This window comes from Suillus paluster (assembly GCF_016628075.1).
Source record: "Suillus paluster strain FC165 chromosome Unknown EDB91scaffold_59, whole genome shotgun sequence".
Taxonomy (NCBI): Eukaryota; Fungi; Basidiomycota; class Agaricomycetes; order Boletales; family Suillaceae; genus Suillus; species Suillus paluster.
Window position 1 is genome coordinate 201,758 of NW_024537619.1, and position 16,679 is coordinate 218,436.

Consider the following 16,679-nt stretch of genomic DNA (forward strand, 5'->3'; position numbering starts at 1 on the left):
GCTAACTGTCGTCTAGCCAGATGTGTCACAATATCAAACTTTGATCCACAAATCTTACGCACTATTAGACCGACTGGTACGGTGGTACCATACTAAGTGCGCTGCGTACAACGATACCAATTGTACGGAGTCCGGACCAATTCTTCGACCGCGCCTATCCCCGAAACTAAAGGATGGGCAGTGTAATCTGATGGTGGAGTGGAGAGCTCCCCTAGTACGTGGGTGTCGGAGAATTCAAAACTTGAAGTAGCAATGACATTGCAGGTTGCAAGATTCCAACATTTCTCCAGCTGTACACGCTCACGCATGTACTTTGATAAAGAAACATCGCAAGCCTTCTCATAAATCGACCGGATACGGCGGTAGCATAGCGTACTGCGCAGAAGAATATCAACTGAAAAGTCCCGCTAGCCTTCTTTACAGTTTGGTGTTGTAGGCAGAATGTCAAACCACAGGGGATCACGTTCTAATAACTTTCTTCGCCTTATATGGCCATAATAACCTTTTTCAATCAACTCCACTTCCTCACTTGTAGAGTAGAAAAAAAATTCAGTTGTATAGCCTGTACTACGTACGTAGACAATCGCACAATGTCTGCCGCCGCACTCGCCGGCCGGACGCCTTGTCTCATCCGGTTCATAACCGACAATTTCAATCGTGGCGAGAAGGTCGACAACAAATCTGGATACTACCGGTCCTGCAAACACTGTCCAGATGCTCTTCGCATCCAAGGTCATGACAACCAACTCCCAAACCACCTTATTCACAAGTGCAAAATATGTCCAGCCGCCGGCGGAAATACGAAAATAGGCATGCATGTTTGTTATGGGCAAGGCTGGTCGCGAAGATGCCATAGAAATAGAATTCATTAATTCTGATAAGATTAATGCTTCTCCTACCCCACAAGGCAGTTCAGAACCGGTTGTAAACGCAAAAAAATGTGCACTTTGAATGGCTTTGTGGAGTACCCCTTGACAATTGAGGAGCATTCTCGTGCGAATGTCAAGCTATTATGGTATCTACTCGCACCTCAGACTCAGAATATCGATGATGATCTTGCAGGTCTCGAATCTATATCACTTGATGAGATCGACGCCGCATTTGCGCTACTGGAACGCGAGAAAGAAGTCATGGAACGAGAGCCGGTTGACGGAAATGAAGTGTGGAGGGCCAAGTCTATGCGTGTCGGCGCTAAAAGCCACACGAGAAGTAAGTGGCGTGCACTCGTGACCAGTGCAGTCAGAAGTTAGTGAAAGTTTTTGGGAAAAAACCCGGAGGGTTTCTTCGGCCCAAAACATGCACCCGAACTGGGTAGCAAGGTGAGCTGTGATGGGGCGGGTGGGCTCCGATCAGGTCACCGACATTGCAAGTGTCGAGTGCAGTGCGTCGGACGAATCGGATGTGGACGGGAGCAAAGAGCGCTGCGCCACATCGCTTACTAACACATAGACTAAATTCTACGCCGCCTCGTTACTCGGCTCGCTTAGAAAACCATTTATGATTTTGCAGAATTGGGGCATGTTGACCAAGGTCTTGCGCCGAAATTTGTTGACGACGAGATCATGGTAGTTGATCACACCTCACACGACAACGGACTGTGGGATGTGGACGTGCTGATGTCTTCTAATGGTGTTTCCTAGTGACACTTACCATACATTGTCATACACATAGCCTTGTAGCGCTTTGAAATTTTGCCAAGCGGCAGAAGTGGCGATTCTGCCACTTCTGCCGGCACAATTGCCCATCAAATAATTCTGCCCCCGGCACTACAGGCTTTACTACACGGTGTAGTGGATGTTTGCTCCAACGCCAAAAAAAAATTAGTTTCGCACGCCGCCGTTGCTCGTTCAAGTCCAGGAGTTTCGTTCTCGAATCTCGCACTTTCTGCTAGACTGCTACGGCTTTTTCAATGACCATATGCTGTTAGTTGACACGGTCGGGCTCTTTCTTTCCATCCGATTCGACTGCCTCAGTCGGGGACTGGACTGCCAGCACTGTGGTGTGTTGGCTATGCTGTATGATGCGCAACCAAAATTCATGGAACATTCTTCTTTTATCATTGCCGAAGTGCTCCTGTGGAAGTCGTAGCTGTCGTGAACTGGATCTGTCTGTCAATTTCTTGATGTTGTAACTTGAGAACTGCTCGCGCAACTCTGGAACTTCCGCCTCATCCAGTTGCAGGTAAACTTCTTCGGTATGATAGGCCTCGTTTTGTAGGCTGCTCATTTGAAGAGCATAACATCAGCAGATCTGCCCAACAACCTTTACTAATCATGACCTATGCAAGAGGTTTACGGATCATTCGGGGCATACTGCCCACAGTCCGCTGGTGCCAATCTGAGAACGCTGCCAGTTCCATGTTTAATTCTCGGCCGCGCCTAGAAGTACTGAACCGCTACTTCTCGTTGCGGTGAGCATGTCGGCTGGTCGACGAACGAGGCCGAGCCGATATGATTGCCTGCGTCAATGCACTGGCCTAAGGCCTCACTAGTGACTACATGAGACTACACGACGTTTTAACTTTGGGTACCGTCTGTTCTCTGCGCACGAACGATTCGCCTGTAGAGTAAGTTGGATATCCATACAGATGGTACATGGTGGGCTCTGCCACCGCATGGGGGCGCTACGATTGTCTAAAAGGACAAAGTAGTAAGACGCGGAAAAAGAAAGGCTCATGCAAATAAATAATCATAAAATGACCCCTTCCCCGCCTTCTTCGCTTTCTTCTCGGCCTGTTGCTTCACTGCCCTTCTCACAGGCGGTAGTTTCCTCGCCGGGGACCTCGATGGTGACGACCCGCTTCGAGGCTCATTCCACGCACTAAATCGGGCACGCGTATTCCGTACGTATACACCACCGCTGCCTCGTACGCTAGCTGCGCGCGGAGTCCCTTCCAAATCATTAGCTTCCGCGTCCAGGGACAGCGACTCTACAGATGCTGCGAACCCTTCGTCAAACTCCAGGTCTGACCCACCGATCACAGACCATGCCGTGGGTGCCTCTGAAATTGCTGGGAGCGCTCCGACAGGTTCTTCATGTTCTATGTCTGACACAAAGTCTGACTCTAAGTCAGATGTGTGAATGTCAGACAAGAAATCTGATTCGGTATCAACTTGGGAAGCATCTGTCACAGGGGGCGTGTCGAGTGTCGAGCCGGCGGCTTGCGTGATTTGAGGGCGCAGAAGATACGTTAACCGTTGGCCGTCGAGCTCTTTGCCTACATAAAAAAACACAATGGTTCAGCTCACCAAGATATTCCAAGGCCAGTCGATTACTTACTGAAACTAACAATCCCATACCACCGAGCCAGACAATGCACCACATACCTCTCAAACGCACCGTCCACACCATCCTTCCCAACAACCCACACGAGAGCGACGGCCCGCCTGCTCACCTCTAGCACATCTTCTCTCCCTCCTACTTTCTCCCCCGGGAAAACCATACCCTCTTCTTCACCCGGGTACGCCCCTCCCTCAAGCCAGGTGCATAAATGCTCCTCAATCGCGCCTACTATATTTCGGGCACCTGGTCTGGCTCTCAACGCTCGCCGGGCACCCTTCAGTGAGAGCGAAAACAACCCAGCAGCGGCACTCGCAGGGTCACGAGAACCAGGGACACTAGGAGGCAGCACGGACGATCGGGGAAGGTAAGGCGGTAACGGAATGGGAAAGGTGGAGAGCTTCGAGGGAACTGGCACCGCATGATCACCGCGCGAGGGCGGCGTGATATGAGGGTTGTGCACAAACTTAGCTAGGAACAAAACAAGAAAAATGTCAGAGCGTGCGTTGGATGAGCACCTCGTGGGTACGCACCGTTTTCCCTCCTGCGTATCCAACGCTTCCCCTCATGCTCATCCCGGCGCGCTTTAGATATCGAGTTATTGTGAGGCGCAACTGCAGGGCGCTCACGAAGATGGGCATAACGGTCTGCGAGCTTTGGGTTGCGCAGAATTGCAGGGAATGAAAGCGGGACCGGGCCGTTGTCTGGCACCTGAATTTCGGTTCTCCCAGAAGGCTTCTGAGAGGAAACATCACCTATTGACATTGAACTTGGAAGTACAAGCGATGGTACAGCTAACGATGGAAGGATTGGCTCTATGGCTGCAGGTTCTGCGATAGGGAGCTGGACGGTAGTGCTCGCTTCAGCCATACTGTAGCAGTTCTTATCTGTGATGTGGTCGGGTTATCAGCCTGCGCAGCCAGGATTTTAGTTCCAGACTCACTATTTGTAACTTGAGGTGAATTGAACAATTGGACTTGGAGACGACTCAAGTACTCAAGAGTGCAGTGATACAGGGAATTCGGGACCGTACGTGGGCGAGTCAGACGCCGTCACATGCGCGAAAGATAAGATTGCATAACTTCGGATGCAATTGCAAGCACTTGCTGGCACGACATGCTATATTACTAGTACGACAATCATAAATCCGTCTTGATTTCAGGTCAACGTCAAGTGAAGCTAGGTCCCTCGCCTAACCCTGCTTACTGCCAAACGTAGGAGAATCAACACACTGCAACTGTCATTCAGAATGAGTTGGCTAAGCCAGTGAAAAATCCCCGACGGCGCGAAGGGTTGGTGGGAAGACTCATCCACCCGAGACAAAATTGGAGTAGCTGGGATCATGTCAACCGTGCAACGTTAAGTCACAACCGCCCCAGGCACTTCGGGCCACTGGCGAGAACACTGCATGTACAGTAACATCGCATAATTGATTCTCGTGCAATAGAGCGGAACAAAATTGCTAACCTTGTACAGCTAGGGCTATACATGCACTTGTAGCAGGTCGGAAAGTGTCCGTCGTGCGGGAGGGAATCCTCGCCGTTTATGTGCATGCGGCACGCGATGCCAGCTAGTCGATGGGCACTGAGAAAAAGTGATCCATCCATCGTGTACTACAAGCAGTGTTGGATCAAATATGACGTCCAGTTCTCCTTTCTACACTTGTAGAGAGTTAACATATATACAAAGTGAAACTGCCTTACAGACCTTGAAGACAAGCAATGAGCATCCCTCTATGGACTGATAAAATCAGTAATCAACGCCTCGTGGGTAACTTGCGTTTGCGAAAGAGGCTTGTGGGTGCGGGAGCCTCCGGAGAACGGGGAATCTCTTCTTCCTTTTTAACGGGTTCGGGTGGTATTTGAGGCTCTGGTTCCGCTTTAGCATTGACAACCTCTTCCTTGACAGCTACAGACTCCTCGACTTTCGCCTCTGGAGCATCTTCCCCACTGGAGTCTGCCTTGACGCCATCAGGGGAAGGCTCATCAACTGCCGGTTGGAAGGCTGCGCGCTTCCACTGTATCTTCATCTTTGGGGCATCAGCAGGTAGCGCATCCGCTTTCAAATCGTCGACAGCAGCCTTCGATGAAGATGATGAAGTAGGCTGTGGTTCCGCCAACTCCTCTTTCTTCACTTTCAGCTTGATATGTAGAAGTCCCGGGTCGTATATCTCTCCCAAGCCAAGGTCGACAGTCTTCTTTCTCAGCTTGAAAACACGCTCGTCCTCTATATCCTCCACCGGGGCCTCACGTTTCTTGCCACCCTCCGAAGACCCTACCGTCTCCTCGTTTCCATCCTCGGACGCGCTTGGAACCTCACTCTGTACCGGCGCAGGAGATGCCGACGTGTAATGCTGAACAAACTGCCACTCTCCTGCGACACCCATCGTCTGTCTCATATCTGCTTCAGCTTTCGCTCGCTCCGCGTCAGGGTCGGCATAACCCAGTGACGCAGCGGTTGAGTAGTTGGCATACGGATCGCTTGGTTTTGTTGGAGGTTTCTTCGGCGCAAGTGCTGCAGCGGGAGTCGCACTTGAAGACGAACCAACTCCTCCCAGTCCAGCACCTACGTCTTGAGCAAATGCCGCGGCTGCAGCCTAAAGTATAAGTTAGCGTATGGATTGGAATACTGTAGACAAACACACCCTGTCAATCCTCTCCATCTCGCGTTTCTCTTCTTCCTTATCCTTCACGGCTTTCTCGCCAGCCTTGTACAGCCCGCGGATGAAACGTTCGACATTGCCTTTATGGCGCATTCCATTCTCATGATGCTGTTTGGATGGAACATCATCTGCTATATAAATGTTGCAGTACTTGCAATGGTAGCGTTTGTGAGACACCCAGTATTCAGACATCGCAGTCGGAAGTGAAGATGACCCGTGATACTGTGACACCGCGTGACAAACCCTCACATCATGCATTCCGCACACAAACAACGCTTGGAAACAAGAAGTAACTAAGTACTGGTGATAATACACCTTTAAGGCCTTCTAATTTATGCGGTGAAGATTCTTGTTAGCAGATACAAAGTTGAGCCGACAAGGCGCTGCAATCCAATGAGTGCCTGTCCAATTTAGCGAAGACGGAATACACACCACTGAATTGGTGATGGCTGCAAACGAAAGGATGAATATTAGATATGCCTTCGTCCGTGATACGCCTGCGTCAGGATTGAAAGTACTTGATGAATCGGAACCAGAGAGAATAAATAGCAAGAGTACGCCCTGCCAAAGATTTAGACACTGATCAATACAAGGTCTAAATTTCGGTCAAACTGGACTCACATTGGATAACACCCAGGCCAACAGTACCTATTAAATGTTAGCCTCCGATCCATAAATAAACGAAGACATCGCACATTGGTTCTAACGTTGGCGTAGTAGTCGATAGCCGCCATCTCTCGCTCTCGCTCCGTAATCACTTTATCCTTGTCTTTATTTGCAGGTTTCCGGTATTTCAGGTTATCGATCGATTCCTCATAGATACCATTCACGTCTGCAGCTTCGGCAAGCATGGCAATATCGACCTGAGAGTGAGAGTCTTGCACTGCGGCCCCGAGGTCTGCGTCCGGAACTGCGTCTTGTTTTGTGCCCCAGGATATCTGTGGCGCCAGTCAGCTATATGCCCTAATAATATAGACTCTAACCTACATCATCAAGGTTCGAGAACGCATATCTTTGAAATGAGTCAGTGCTCATTGCTCTCACAATCGAGTCAACAAAAGGAGACACACATGCTCAAGACGTTAACGTATGTCGGACTGAGTAGAATGTACTGCACGAAGCTGGTGAACATATGCCATGGGTCGAATGCCAGGAGGCTGCTCAGCATATATACTGCGCAGATTGATATTGGTGACAAGCAAAAGGACAGCGTGACAAATAATACTCACCTCCATAAGTTATGGCGACGCTCAGAAGGACCACGCCTCCACCGGCCTGACTATATGCAGCTATGCCACATAGTACAGATGCAATGATGAGGTACACCATTAGGATTGCGAGGAACAGTGAGGCGAGCAGGTATTTGCGATGAGCCCTGTCTAGATGTCAACATCAAAATGGCTTGGACATCGAAGGAAACATCTACGCTTTAGGCTTGTTCCCCATAGACAGAAGGAAGCAGGCGATGATTATCGAAGCCAAAAAGTACTGAACTATGGCGTTGAAATATTTGATAGAGGGCACACCAAAGGACTTGTCTTCTAATGACGAGCTCAGGATGACCTGTTAAAATCACTCAATCTCTGCACCAATCATTAATGGCCTTGAAACTAACGAAAAACAGGTAAAAGTTGCCCTGGAACTTGTCAGTCGACGTTTCAAGGCAACTGCGAGACACTCACAATCCCGAACCATGAAAATATCATGTTGATGATATTATAAACGGTCTCGATCATGAGGGTCACCTTTCGACTGAAGCTGTGCCCGGACTGCATAATTTGCCCTACATGTGCGACAGCATACACTGCTGCAAAAAACGAACCATTCAGCCATCGCCGACGCTGGCTGATAAACTCTGGTAGCGCATCTGGCACATCGGTTTCACCAATGGCACCCTTGACATACTTCAACACCCTATTGAAAACACCAGTTAGAAGTGCAAACCCGTGATGGATTGAGCCTTACCAATTTGAATTTGCTTTCGCTATGAGCTCAAAACAAAGGATGCGCTGGGGGTTGAAACAATCTCAGCACGCGGTATTATCCGGAAGCGGGGAGACATACATCTTCTGCAAGGTCTGCGTTCGGACGTTAGAGAGGTTACAAAGGAGACTAAGGCAAAGACGTACACATGTTTGATGTAAATATGTCGGTGTCGTGGCCATGGAGGACTTCGCCCTTGAAATAAGAAGCTAAAGGACCCGTTCCGTCCTTGTTGTTTGCCAATGCGATATACCTATGTAGAGCTATAAGATCGGCGTCTCTGATAACTGGTGAACCCGGTATACCTATAGGCAGAGAAAGCACCAGGCTGTCGTTATTAGTTCCATCATTCGCGGTAGACTGGGCACAACAACATACCAGGACACTGATGTAACCAAACATGCTTTCCGTTGGTTTATCCAAAATGTTGCTCAGCTTGTACTCAAAGTTCTGAGCCGCAACTGGGAAGACACTAGATGTCAAGAAGCATCGTTATCAAAGGAAAGAAATATCGAACCTAGGGGATTCAGCAGGAACTGCCAGTTCTTGCCCTTGTAGACTGCGATCTCACCACACGCGCCACCGACGTTTGAGTTGACGTCGAAAGTTTTCCACAACCGATATATGCTATTATTGCCTGGGCGTGTTCCGACGTCGAGCAACACGCAGATATTGGGCTGACAATGGAGTGAGTTTTGCACTGTTTTTTTTGGGAATCTCATCGCATACCTGCAACATGGGTGCAAAGGCATTGAAGAACCATCGATGACTGTTGATCTTTTTCTGATTCTTCTCCTTCATGCAAAATATGATCTGCGTTGGCACGATGCCCTTGTCTGGATATTTGAAGTGAAGGTTCGGATCCAATGCAAAGGAAGTTGTGTACTCGAAGAGATGCGCTGTGACCTCTTTGTTATTAACTTTGTTCTTCATGTGATCTCCAGGCTGGTAGACTCCAAGGAGTGTCAAGCAGTCAAGCACACGCGGATGAATCTTCTTGCGACCATCCGCTACGATACAGACAACAACCTAGAGGATATGAGAAGAGGAAAGCAGCATGGAATAGCAGAATGCTCGCCTTTTTCCAGGCATCAGGTCCCCATGTTTGGGAATTCTTGCGCGAGCAAAGGTGTGCTATATTGCGCATCACCCCATACAAGGTCCTACAAAAGAGGACCTCATCTTCCTACAATAACAGGTTTAAAAAGTAGAAACCTAAGCCATTGTTGAACTCACGTTATACATAGTGATAACAATAAATAATTCGGTTGTGCGTCCATTCTCATTCTGTCGTAGAAAGAACTTCTCTTTCTCGAAATCGTCGGGATCACAAGTGACCGCTGTGTACCGCGTCTTGATCATCTCTGGTTCCCCCCTATAGGGGAGGACGAGCTTTGGAGGCACATTAAGGTCTACGACGAGATTGCCGTTCGTCAGCTGCACCCGTTTCTTCTTCAATCGTCTACGAACGCGCCCGACGGGTGCAGGCCCAAAGTGACGGGTCTCGATAGGCGTCTCGGGTTCTGAATACCCGACTGAAACGCCAGGTGTCTTCTCACCGTCGTAGTACTCTTCGGTGCCGGGAACGTCAGCATACTGCGAGATATCGTACTCGTCGTTGTATGCGGCCTTCTCGTCTTCGCAAGGGTTGTACTCGCGAGGCTGAGAGTATCCTGTGTAATGTGTAACGTTGTTGGAATCAAGTTTGTAGTCCTCGTCCATGAACGGAGTGGGCGATCGTGATCTCGGGGGGCGGTAGGAGGAGCGGGTGAAGTTTCCAGATGCGTATGCCTCTGTGTCATGTTGGAAATGATCTACAGAGCTGGTAAACCCAGGTGATGGTCCCGTACCATAATTTGAGTAAATGGTAGGCGTGGAACTGAAAGGAGTGGCGACGAGGTGTTCGTGTGATGTATTCGATGGCGGTTGAGGATGTACTCGTATGGGGGATTGTTGAGCGTACGGAACTTGCTGATAAGGGTGGGTGGGAGCATGGCGGTCCGAGAAAGGGTCATGGCCTTGTGCGGACGTATGTTCATCGACTGTGGGCTCCTCAAGATCCAATGTTTCTCCAGTCATTATGGTTGGAAGTAGCTGTCCCGGTTGATACCTTTCTGGAGGTGGACGAGAATCAGCAGAACGAGGCCTGTTTGTTGCTGCATTTTGTGCAAAGTGTGCTTCGCTAATTTTGGGCACGATCAGAATGTGATTCGCGTACGACTGGCATGTCATCACCTATTTGCAGATTCATACGAACTGACTGAATAGCGATTAAGCGTTTCATCCACTCCTCGACTAATGTTTGCGTATGACGCGTCCGCACTAAGCATATACATCAATATGTGTGACCGAAGCTTCTTCGTTTGTAATTGCACTCACGAGTTGTTTGGATTGATGAATGGTTGCTGAGATTCGGCATCCTTGCTGGCATCGTCTGATAGACTTGGGGCTGGTTTCCTACGTGAATTTGCGCCCTTCATTTCTGGCGTATTAAATGGTCGTTGAGCGCTAAGCGCTCTGAGGGCTGCGCTGCAAAGGTTCAAGCTCAAGGATGATGTGACACGACATAACGCGGCTGTGACCGGTTCGTGTCGCGTTCTGGTCACGTGATCGCAAGTAAGCGGCTGGACAACTATTGAAACGGAACTCTGAACTAGGAACGGCCCACTTCCATAGGTCTGGCTAGAGGATAGTAGCTCCGAATGGTGACAGCGCCAGCCCGCTGCTGATACGTATAGTGAAAACGGACTTCACGGTTCACTGATGCGTGATACCGTGCTTTTGATGCCGCTTCTTCTCGTCCTCGACTCGTAGATGCTTCCATCGCCACTCCTTTTCTGTGCATCTTTTACTGGGATATAGAATCCTGCCCAGGGCCAGCTTATCTTGCTTGTATATTACTTCCCAGCGCTTGACAAACATCAGCCGGTCTCCGTAAGCCTGAGCGAACCGACTACCCTTCCTCCTCGCTCGTAGCACAATATGTCTGACTCGATGGAGGCTCCCAACCGATATTTTGCGAGCTTACGGTGTGACTTGTGACTATGTTGTCAATAACTTGAGTGACATATAAAAACATCCCCTATCTCACAAAATTCAAATTGTCTACCACTCTGAAGTACGTCGTTCAATAAACTGTCTTGGATCCGCCCAGCTTGGCTCAATCATGAGATACCCTGGACGGGATCTCAAAAGTTAATGAGGTGCGGGATCTAGACCAACAACCTCCTTGCGCACCCGGTTTCGCGGCTGTGAACTTGATACATGATGTGCCTAGCAGTTGGTATTAATATTGTTGTACTCACTATAAAATACACATTTTGCCTTGTAATGAATTTACAAGTTGAGAACAACCTGGATAAGAACGGCACGGTCGTCATTACGTAGGCTGTTATTAGACTCTCATGACTGCTGACCGCGAGCGGCGACATTTCCAGCTTTTTTAGATCAGGTTCTACCGCTGTCATCTGTCATTCAGATTTTGGTCTTGAATTAGGAACCGGTGTGTCTATCATACCGACACTCCCATGGCACCCACTTCTCCTCTCCCTCTGAACTTCACCCAGATTCCACGATCCCCATATCCCCCCCCCCTTCTTGTCACCACTCGTTCGGCCCATCTTCCATCCTCCTTTTCGCTTGACATCTACTTCGGAGCGCCAATATTATGCCCGGTAACTTACAGGGCCGATATATCAAGCTCGATGGTAGGCCACCGTGTCTATATGCCCTTCATATTTGTTTCGTGATCTTGATCCTCTATCTACAGTCATCAGCGGAAAAAATATCCAAGCCTCCCCCTTCCGCATGCCCGCAGGCATTTACGTGTTCATCAAATTCGACTCTAGGAGGTGCTGGAAATCAGCCGTCCGAGTCCTATCATCCGACGGCGCTGTAGCGTGGGGTGATATTCTGACCATGTAAAGCCTTTTACAGAGACTCTCAGACATGATTTCAGTACTCATCATCAGTTTACAGATCACCAGATTCGTCAGATAAGTTATCACTGGAGATAAGGGCATCCTTTGAACTCGGTCGAATGCTAGGCAACGGGGAACTCGTTCGAAAATTTGAAACGTCATGGAATGAGCTGCTCGATCATGGAGATGAACCTTTTGGTGAGTTATCTGCTTCCTATTCATGGACGTCCGCTAACTTTTGGTAGACCTGTCCTTCCTACTCATTGATGATATCTGCCCTTCTCTCACCCTGAAGGTAGCTTTTGTAAACGCTTGCGGATACGACGACAGTGCGCTACTTGATGTGAGTGACGCCAAACTCTATGCTTCTGGCTTATCTGAAAGAACGCAAACTACAGTCCATCGTTGAATGCGAGATAGCTCGGCGCACAGATGCAGGCCACGCGCAATTTTACAAATACATGAGGAGCAAGCCTGAGAGTGGTGTCTTTCATCTGAATGGCGCTGTGAACTATTTTTGGTGGGTCGTGGCCCGGTGTCCAGTCGGCCATCCTGACCGTGCTGCCGCTCTCACCAACCTCGCGTACGCCTGCCTTCAAGGTTACATTCGCAACGATCTCCAGGACATTGACTCTACTACTTCTCTATTCCGTGACGTTCTTGCATTGCGTTCGCAGGGACACCCCGATCATCCATTATCTCTCCATTATCTCGGTCTAGCGCTGAGCTGGCGCCACTACTATCAACGTGCCCCCGCTGATATCCACGAATTTGCCCTACTCTACCATCGGCTACTGCCTCTCTGTCCAGAGGGCACATATCTTCGGAGCATCGTGGTAGGGGCGAACATTGTAGATCGTGTGATCCACGAATGCAACGATCTTCCTGACGACGCGTCTGATCAAGGGATACGCCTGCGACGAGTCGTGCTCGAGCTGTGTCCTGCAGGCCATCAGGGCCGTCCGCGATCCCTGGATAGGCTGGCATCAGTATTCAGAGCACGCTTTGTCCGACTTGGCAATGTTGATGATGTTGACGAGGGCATACAACTTTATCGTGAAGCTGTTTTTCTGTGCCCCGAGGGACACCCTGACCATGATTTCTACTTGGATGGCTTGGCCTACCTACTCCGATGCCGTTTCGAACACCAAGGTGATCCTCATGATCTCAACGAGGTCATCTTTCTGCTCGAAGAAGCACTGCGCCTGCGTCCCGTTGGGCATAACTCTCGTGGTAGATTGCTGGGAAACCTAGCGGGTGCCCTCATCATACGTTTCAAAAGATGCGACGGTGACATCGATGACATAAACAGAGCTATCAGCCTCAATCGCGATGTACTGGTGCTGCACTCACCTGGGGATCCAAATCGCGGCCTGACGCTTAACGACCTCGCCGCGGCGCTGCATATGAGATATGATTCATTGCATGCCAGCAAGGATGATCTTAATGAGTCCATCGATCTGCACCGCGAGTCTCTTCGGTTATCACGGCAGCGTGGCTATCCACAGCGCCATGCAAATCTGTACAATTTGAGCGCGGCACTCTGCTCCCGTCTCGAGGAAACTTGGAAGAATGAAGATGTTGAGGAGGCCATTGATCTTTGCAAAGAATCATTAGCAGTTTTTCCCCCACTGCACCCGGATAGATGCACCAGTTACGCATGGCTGCAGGAGGCTTATATGTGTCGTTACCGAGTACAGCACAACCCAGCTGATTTGTCACTTGCAATGGAGAACTTCGAACTAGCATCAAAACAGCCCACTCAAGGCTTCCCAACCCGCATTCAAATAGCCATGGGCTGGGTTGATGAAGCTGAGCATTATCAACACGAATCTGCCCTCGAAGCATACCGCACGTGCTTGGATCTTTTCGACAACCATGTAATGACGCGATCCTCGATTATCTCACGGCGCAATGCTGCAACCGCTTTTCGTGGTTCACAATCACTGCCAGTGAATGCAGCATCGTGTGCTGTTCGTTGTAATGATCTGCGACAAGCAGTTGCAATTCAGGAGCAGGGTCGCGGCCAGCAGTGGTCATTGGCTTCTCGACTCAGGACCCCGCTGGATGACCTCAAGTCAACGAATCCCGACTTGGCTCACAAATTCTCAGAGCTCAGCCTGCGTCTTTCTGATATTCAAGGTTCTACAGTCAGCACAGACAGTGCTGTTGCCGATAAAGCAGCAATACAGTACAGGAGACTTACGAAACAATGGGAAGCTGTGGTAGTTGAGATCCGCACTCTGCAAGGTTTCTCGGGATTCCTGCTCCCACCATCATACCAAGACTTGCAAGCAGCAGCACGCGATGGCCCAGTCATCATCCTCATTGGGAGCCAGTACTCCTGTGATGCCATCATTGTCCCAACATCAGGCGAGCCACATCATGTCCCCTTGCCGTCTCTCGCTCTTGCAGACCTCGAGAAGCTCAAAGATGACTTCGCGAAGGCGATACGGCACGCGGCTGTTATGGCCCCAACGGAGACAAGGACGGGTCTGATAGCACTCTTGCGGATTGTATGGGACGAGATCATGCTACCCATCGTCAATGTGCTCCAGTGTGATCTGAAATTGAAGCGCCGGTCTCGAATATGGTTGTGTCCGACAGCAGCCTTCACTTCCATTCCTCTCCACGCAGCTCACCCATCGCGAACGATGGCAGATGGTTCTGGGCGGGAACTATGCCTGGAGGATATATACATCTGTTCTTACACGCCCACACTTTCGGCTCTGATCCGAGCGCGACAGGCAATGAAGACGCGTGAGACTCCGTCCTTCGTGGCGATCGGGCAAAGTGAACCGGGCGCAGGACAAGGCAAGGTACTCGCCGCTGTCGACAGCGAGCTCGAACTTGTCCATAAACTCGTTCCCCCCAACGTCAAGTTCACTAATATTTCTGGGCACGAAGCTACGCAGGCAGGCGCCCTCGAAGCTTTGCGACGCAACACCTGGGTGCACCTCGCTTGTCATGGAAAACAGGACCGCGAGCAGCCTTACAATTCGCGTTTCGCCATGAGAGACAAGCCTCTCACGTTGCTTGATATCATGGAGAACAATGCTCCGCAAGCTGAATTCGCATTCTTATCGGCGTGTCATACCGCTGTCGGTGATGAGCAGACGCCCGATGAGGCCATCCACCTCGCCGCTGGTCTGCAGTTTTCTGGATTCAAGAGCGTCATTGGCACTCTGTGGGTGGTCGATGATGCTGTTGCAAAGCACGTCGTCGAAGCTTTCTATGGGAATATGTTCAAGGATTCGAAGGAGGGAGTCGTGGACTGTACGAAGGCGGCCCGCGCACTCAACCATGCTACGTACACGGTAAAGAAGGTGCCGCTGGAGCAGAGAATTGTTTTCATTCATATTGGTGTGTAGTTCCACGTTGGGTTACTTTGACGTGGTACGGCCTTTCTAGCCATTGATATCAGAGTCTCTTTCATTGTACTTGTCGTACGTTGTGCTCTTAGCTGTCTTCGTTTGCAATCGGTCCCTCGTTGTTGTCTGCCCTAGAGTCTTTAGCAAATTGATCGGATTCAAAGACAATGCTGGTGTATGAGAATGTTTGAAGTAGTACCCAGAAAATAAGACTTCCAAGCATTTCCGGCAACGAAAGGAAATCAGACCTAACAAATATGCTCCCATCTTTAGTTACTTCATCGCCAAGCGTCCGCACTCTTCCCGTTCGTAGCAGAATGGTGCGCATTTCCCCCATGCTCAACAATGGATTCAAAGATCCGGTTGAGGTGGGAATGTCATCAAAGTCGACTTCGAATCCTTAATAAACGTTTCTTGCCGTTGATCTGGGAGAGCGACGCGTCTTTTATTTGGCTTATATCGTTGGAGATCGTACTTGAAATTGATTGCCCAACTCTTGGGCTCTCTCTGTGTGACTCCCTAATAACCGATTTGACGGCGTGGTTCCTCTTCCCGTTCGAGACGGTGGATAACAGTCTTTCGTCATCATCCGCAGGTCTTGCGGGTGCAGGTTCCGTCATTTCGTCTGCCGAGATTTTCTGGCGCTTGTGAAAAGCGAGCGGCGGCGAAGGTGTGGGCGATGTCCTTCTTCTCTTGTACGTCTCGTAAGGCCTCGAGCGCTGTTCTGCAGCCTTGCCTTCACCCTTCGAAGCGGTCATGAAGCTCGGCGCCTTCCAAGCCTCCACATCGTGTATCGGAACACGGCTCGTTGAAGCGACCGGTTCGACTAGATGTGGTGAGGTTGCTCGAGATTTAATGTGGGGAATGACTTCGGACTGGGATGTTGCAAAAAGGTGACATCACTTGATGTCTGCAAAGACACTGCTTCCAAATTCTCGAAAGACGCCGACGTAACTGCTCCATACATAGTCCCGACGCCGTCATGTGGGTCAGGATTGAATTTCTGTAGGTAGGCTTCTCGTGAGCACCTGCTGCATATTTGATAACAAGAGTAGAGTAGTACTGACATTGTCTCCAAACGGTAAGACTCTTGCAATCGGAAACTGTGATGGAAAGACGAAGTTGTGGGACGCCAAGACGCGAAAGGTCGTCACGAAACGGAGATTGTGCAGTCAGCACTAGTGTGCTGCACTACTTGGAGATGACGAACGAATTCGAGGAGCGTCAGGTATATTTGGTTGTGTTAGGAATAGAAGCTCTACAACTACACTGGGGAAAAAAAGAGATTATGGACCGGTGGGAATGTCGCACGAACCTTAGATTCTATCAACATCATCACTGTATTTTGACTACAGAACCGCGAAATGATAATATGGTGCATATTCTCACATCCCTATATCAACCACGCATGAGAATACCTCACTCATGCACATGCCCAGCACCCGCATGTAGTAACTGGCGGAA

The 16,679-nt window shown here is 49.7% G+C and overlaps 5 protein-coding genes across 5 annotated transcripts; 2 read left to right on the forward strand and 3 right to left on the reverse strand.

The window, feature by feature from the left end:
- Nucleotides 1-938: 938 nt before the first annotated feature.
- Nucleotides 939-1,640, forward strand: EDB91DRAFT_1251883 (uncharacterized protein; the record flags this gene model as incomplete). The annotated part of the gene is made up of 2 exons (XM_041323433.1): nt 939-1,209; nt 1,510-1,640. The coding sequence occupies 2 exons, from the start codon at nt 939-941 to the stop codon at nt 1,638-1,640; spliced, it is 402 nt and encodes a 133-aa protein (XP_041173853.1).
- Nucleotides 1,641-2,672: 1,032 nt separating this feature from the next.
- On the reverse strand, nt 2,673-4,044 carry EDB91DRAFT_1058268 (uncharacterized protein; the record flags this gene model as incomplete). The annotated part of the gene is made up of 3 exons (XM_041314144.1): nt 2,673-3,217; nt 3,280-3,750; nt 3,813-4,044. 3 exons carry the CDS (start codon nt 4,042-4,044, stop codon nt 2,673-2,675), a joined length of 1,248 nt encoding a protein of 415 aa, XP_041173854.1.
- An 847-nt stretch (nt 4,045-4,891) lies between these two features.
- EDB91DRAFT_1152455 (uncharacterized protein) lies at nt 4,892-6,159 on the reverse strand. Its single transcript, XM_041319480.1, has 2 exons — nt 5,924-6,159; nt 4,892-5,875 (listed from the first exon to the last, which is right to left on the reverse strand). The coding sequence occupies exons 1-2, from the start codon at nt 6,131-6,133 to the stop codon at nt 5,036-5,038; spliced, it is 1,050 nt and encodes a 349-aa protein (XP_041173855.1). The 5' UTR covers nt 6,134-6,159; the 3' UTR covers nt 4,892-5,035.
- EDB91DRAFT_1330280 (chitin synthase) lies at nt 6,160-10,482 on the reverse strand. Its single transcript, XM_041325345.1, has 21 exons — nt 10,304-10,482; nt 10,160-10,246; nt 9,161-10,106; nt 9,003-9,110; nt 8,654-8,953; nt 8,442-8,601; nt 8,303-8,385; nt 8,230-8,252; nt 8,071-8,177; nt 8,006-8,019; nt 7,907-7,950; nt 7,624-7,855; nt 7,557-7,577; nt 7,368-7,504; nt 7,171-7,316; nt 7,012-7,114; nt 6,929-6,953; nt 6,637-6,879; nt 6,563-6,589; nt 6,374-6,502; nt 6,160-6,324 (listed from the first exon to the last, which is right to left on the reverse strand). The coding sequence occupies exons 1-21, from the start codon at nt 10,402-10,404 to the stop codon at nt 6,274-6,276; spliced, it is 3,087 nt and encodes a 1,028-aa protein (XP_041173856.1). The 5' UTR covers nt 10,405-10,482; the 3' UTR covers nt 6,160-6,273.
- Nucleotides 10,483-11,591: 1,109 nt separating this feature from the next.
- On the forward strand, nt 11,592-15,405 carry EDB91DRAFT_1302844 (CHAT domain-containing protein; the record flags this gene model as incomplete). Its single annotated transcript, XM_041324997.1, has 5 exons — nt 11,592-11,631; nt 11,694-11,844; nt 11,903-12,042; nt 12,090-12,187; nt 12,243-15,405. The coding sequence occupies 5 exons, from the start codon at nt 11,592-11,594 to the stop codon at nt 15,213-15,215; spliced, it is 3,402 nt and encodes a 1,133-aa protein (XP_041173857.1). The 3' UTR covers nt 15,216-15,405.
- Between the last annotated feature and the right edge of the window lie 1,274 nt (nt 15,406-16,679).

What these genes read in the sequence shown, in the direction of transcription:
- EDB91DRAFT_1152455 (XM_041319480.1), bottom strand. Translation starts at nt 6,133, where the DNA reads ATGTCTGAATACTGGGTGTCTCACAAACGCTACCATTGCAAGTACTGC. An exon ending in AGATGGAGAGGATTGACAGG is followed by an intron (nt 5,876 to 5,923) that starts GTGTGTTTGTCT and finishes CTTATACTTTAG; the next exon opens with GCTGCAGCCGCGGCATTTGC.
- EDB91DRAFT_1330280 (XM_041325345.1), bottom strand. Translation starts at nt 10,404, where the DNA reads ATGAAGGGCGCAAATTCACGTAGGAAACCAGCCCCAAGTCTATCAGAC. An exon ending in TCGTATGAATCTGCAAATAG is followed by an intron (nt 10,107 to 10,159) that starts GTGATGACATGC and finishes GCCCAAAATTAG; the next exon opens with CGAAGCACACTTTGCACAAA. An exon ending in GGTGCTTTCTCTGCCTATAG is followed by an intron (nt 8,178 to 8,229) that starts GTATACCGGGTT and finishes AGCTCTACATAG; the next exon opens with GTATATCGCATTGGCAAACA.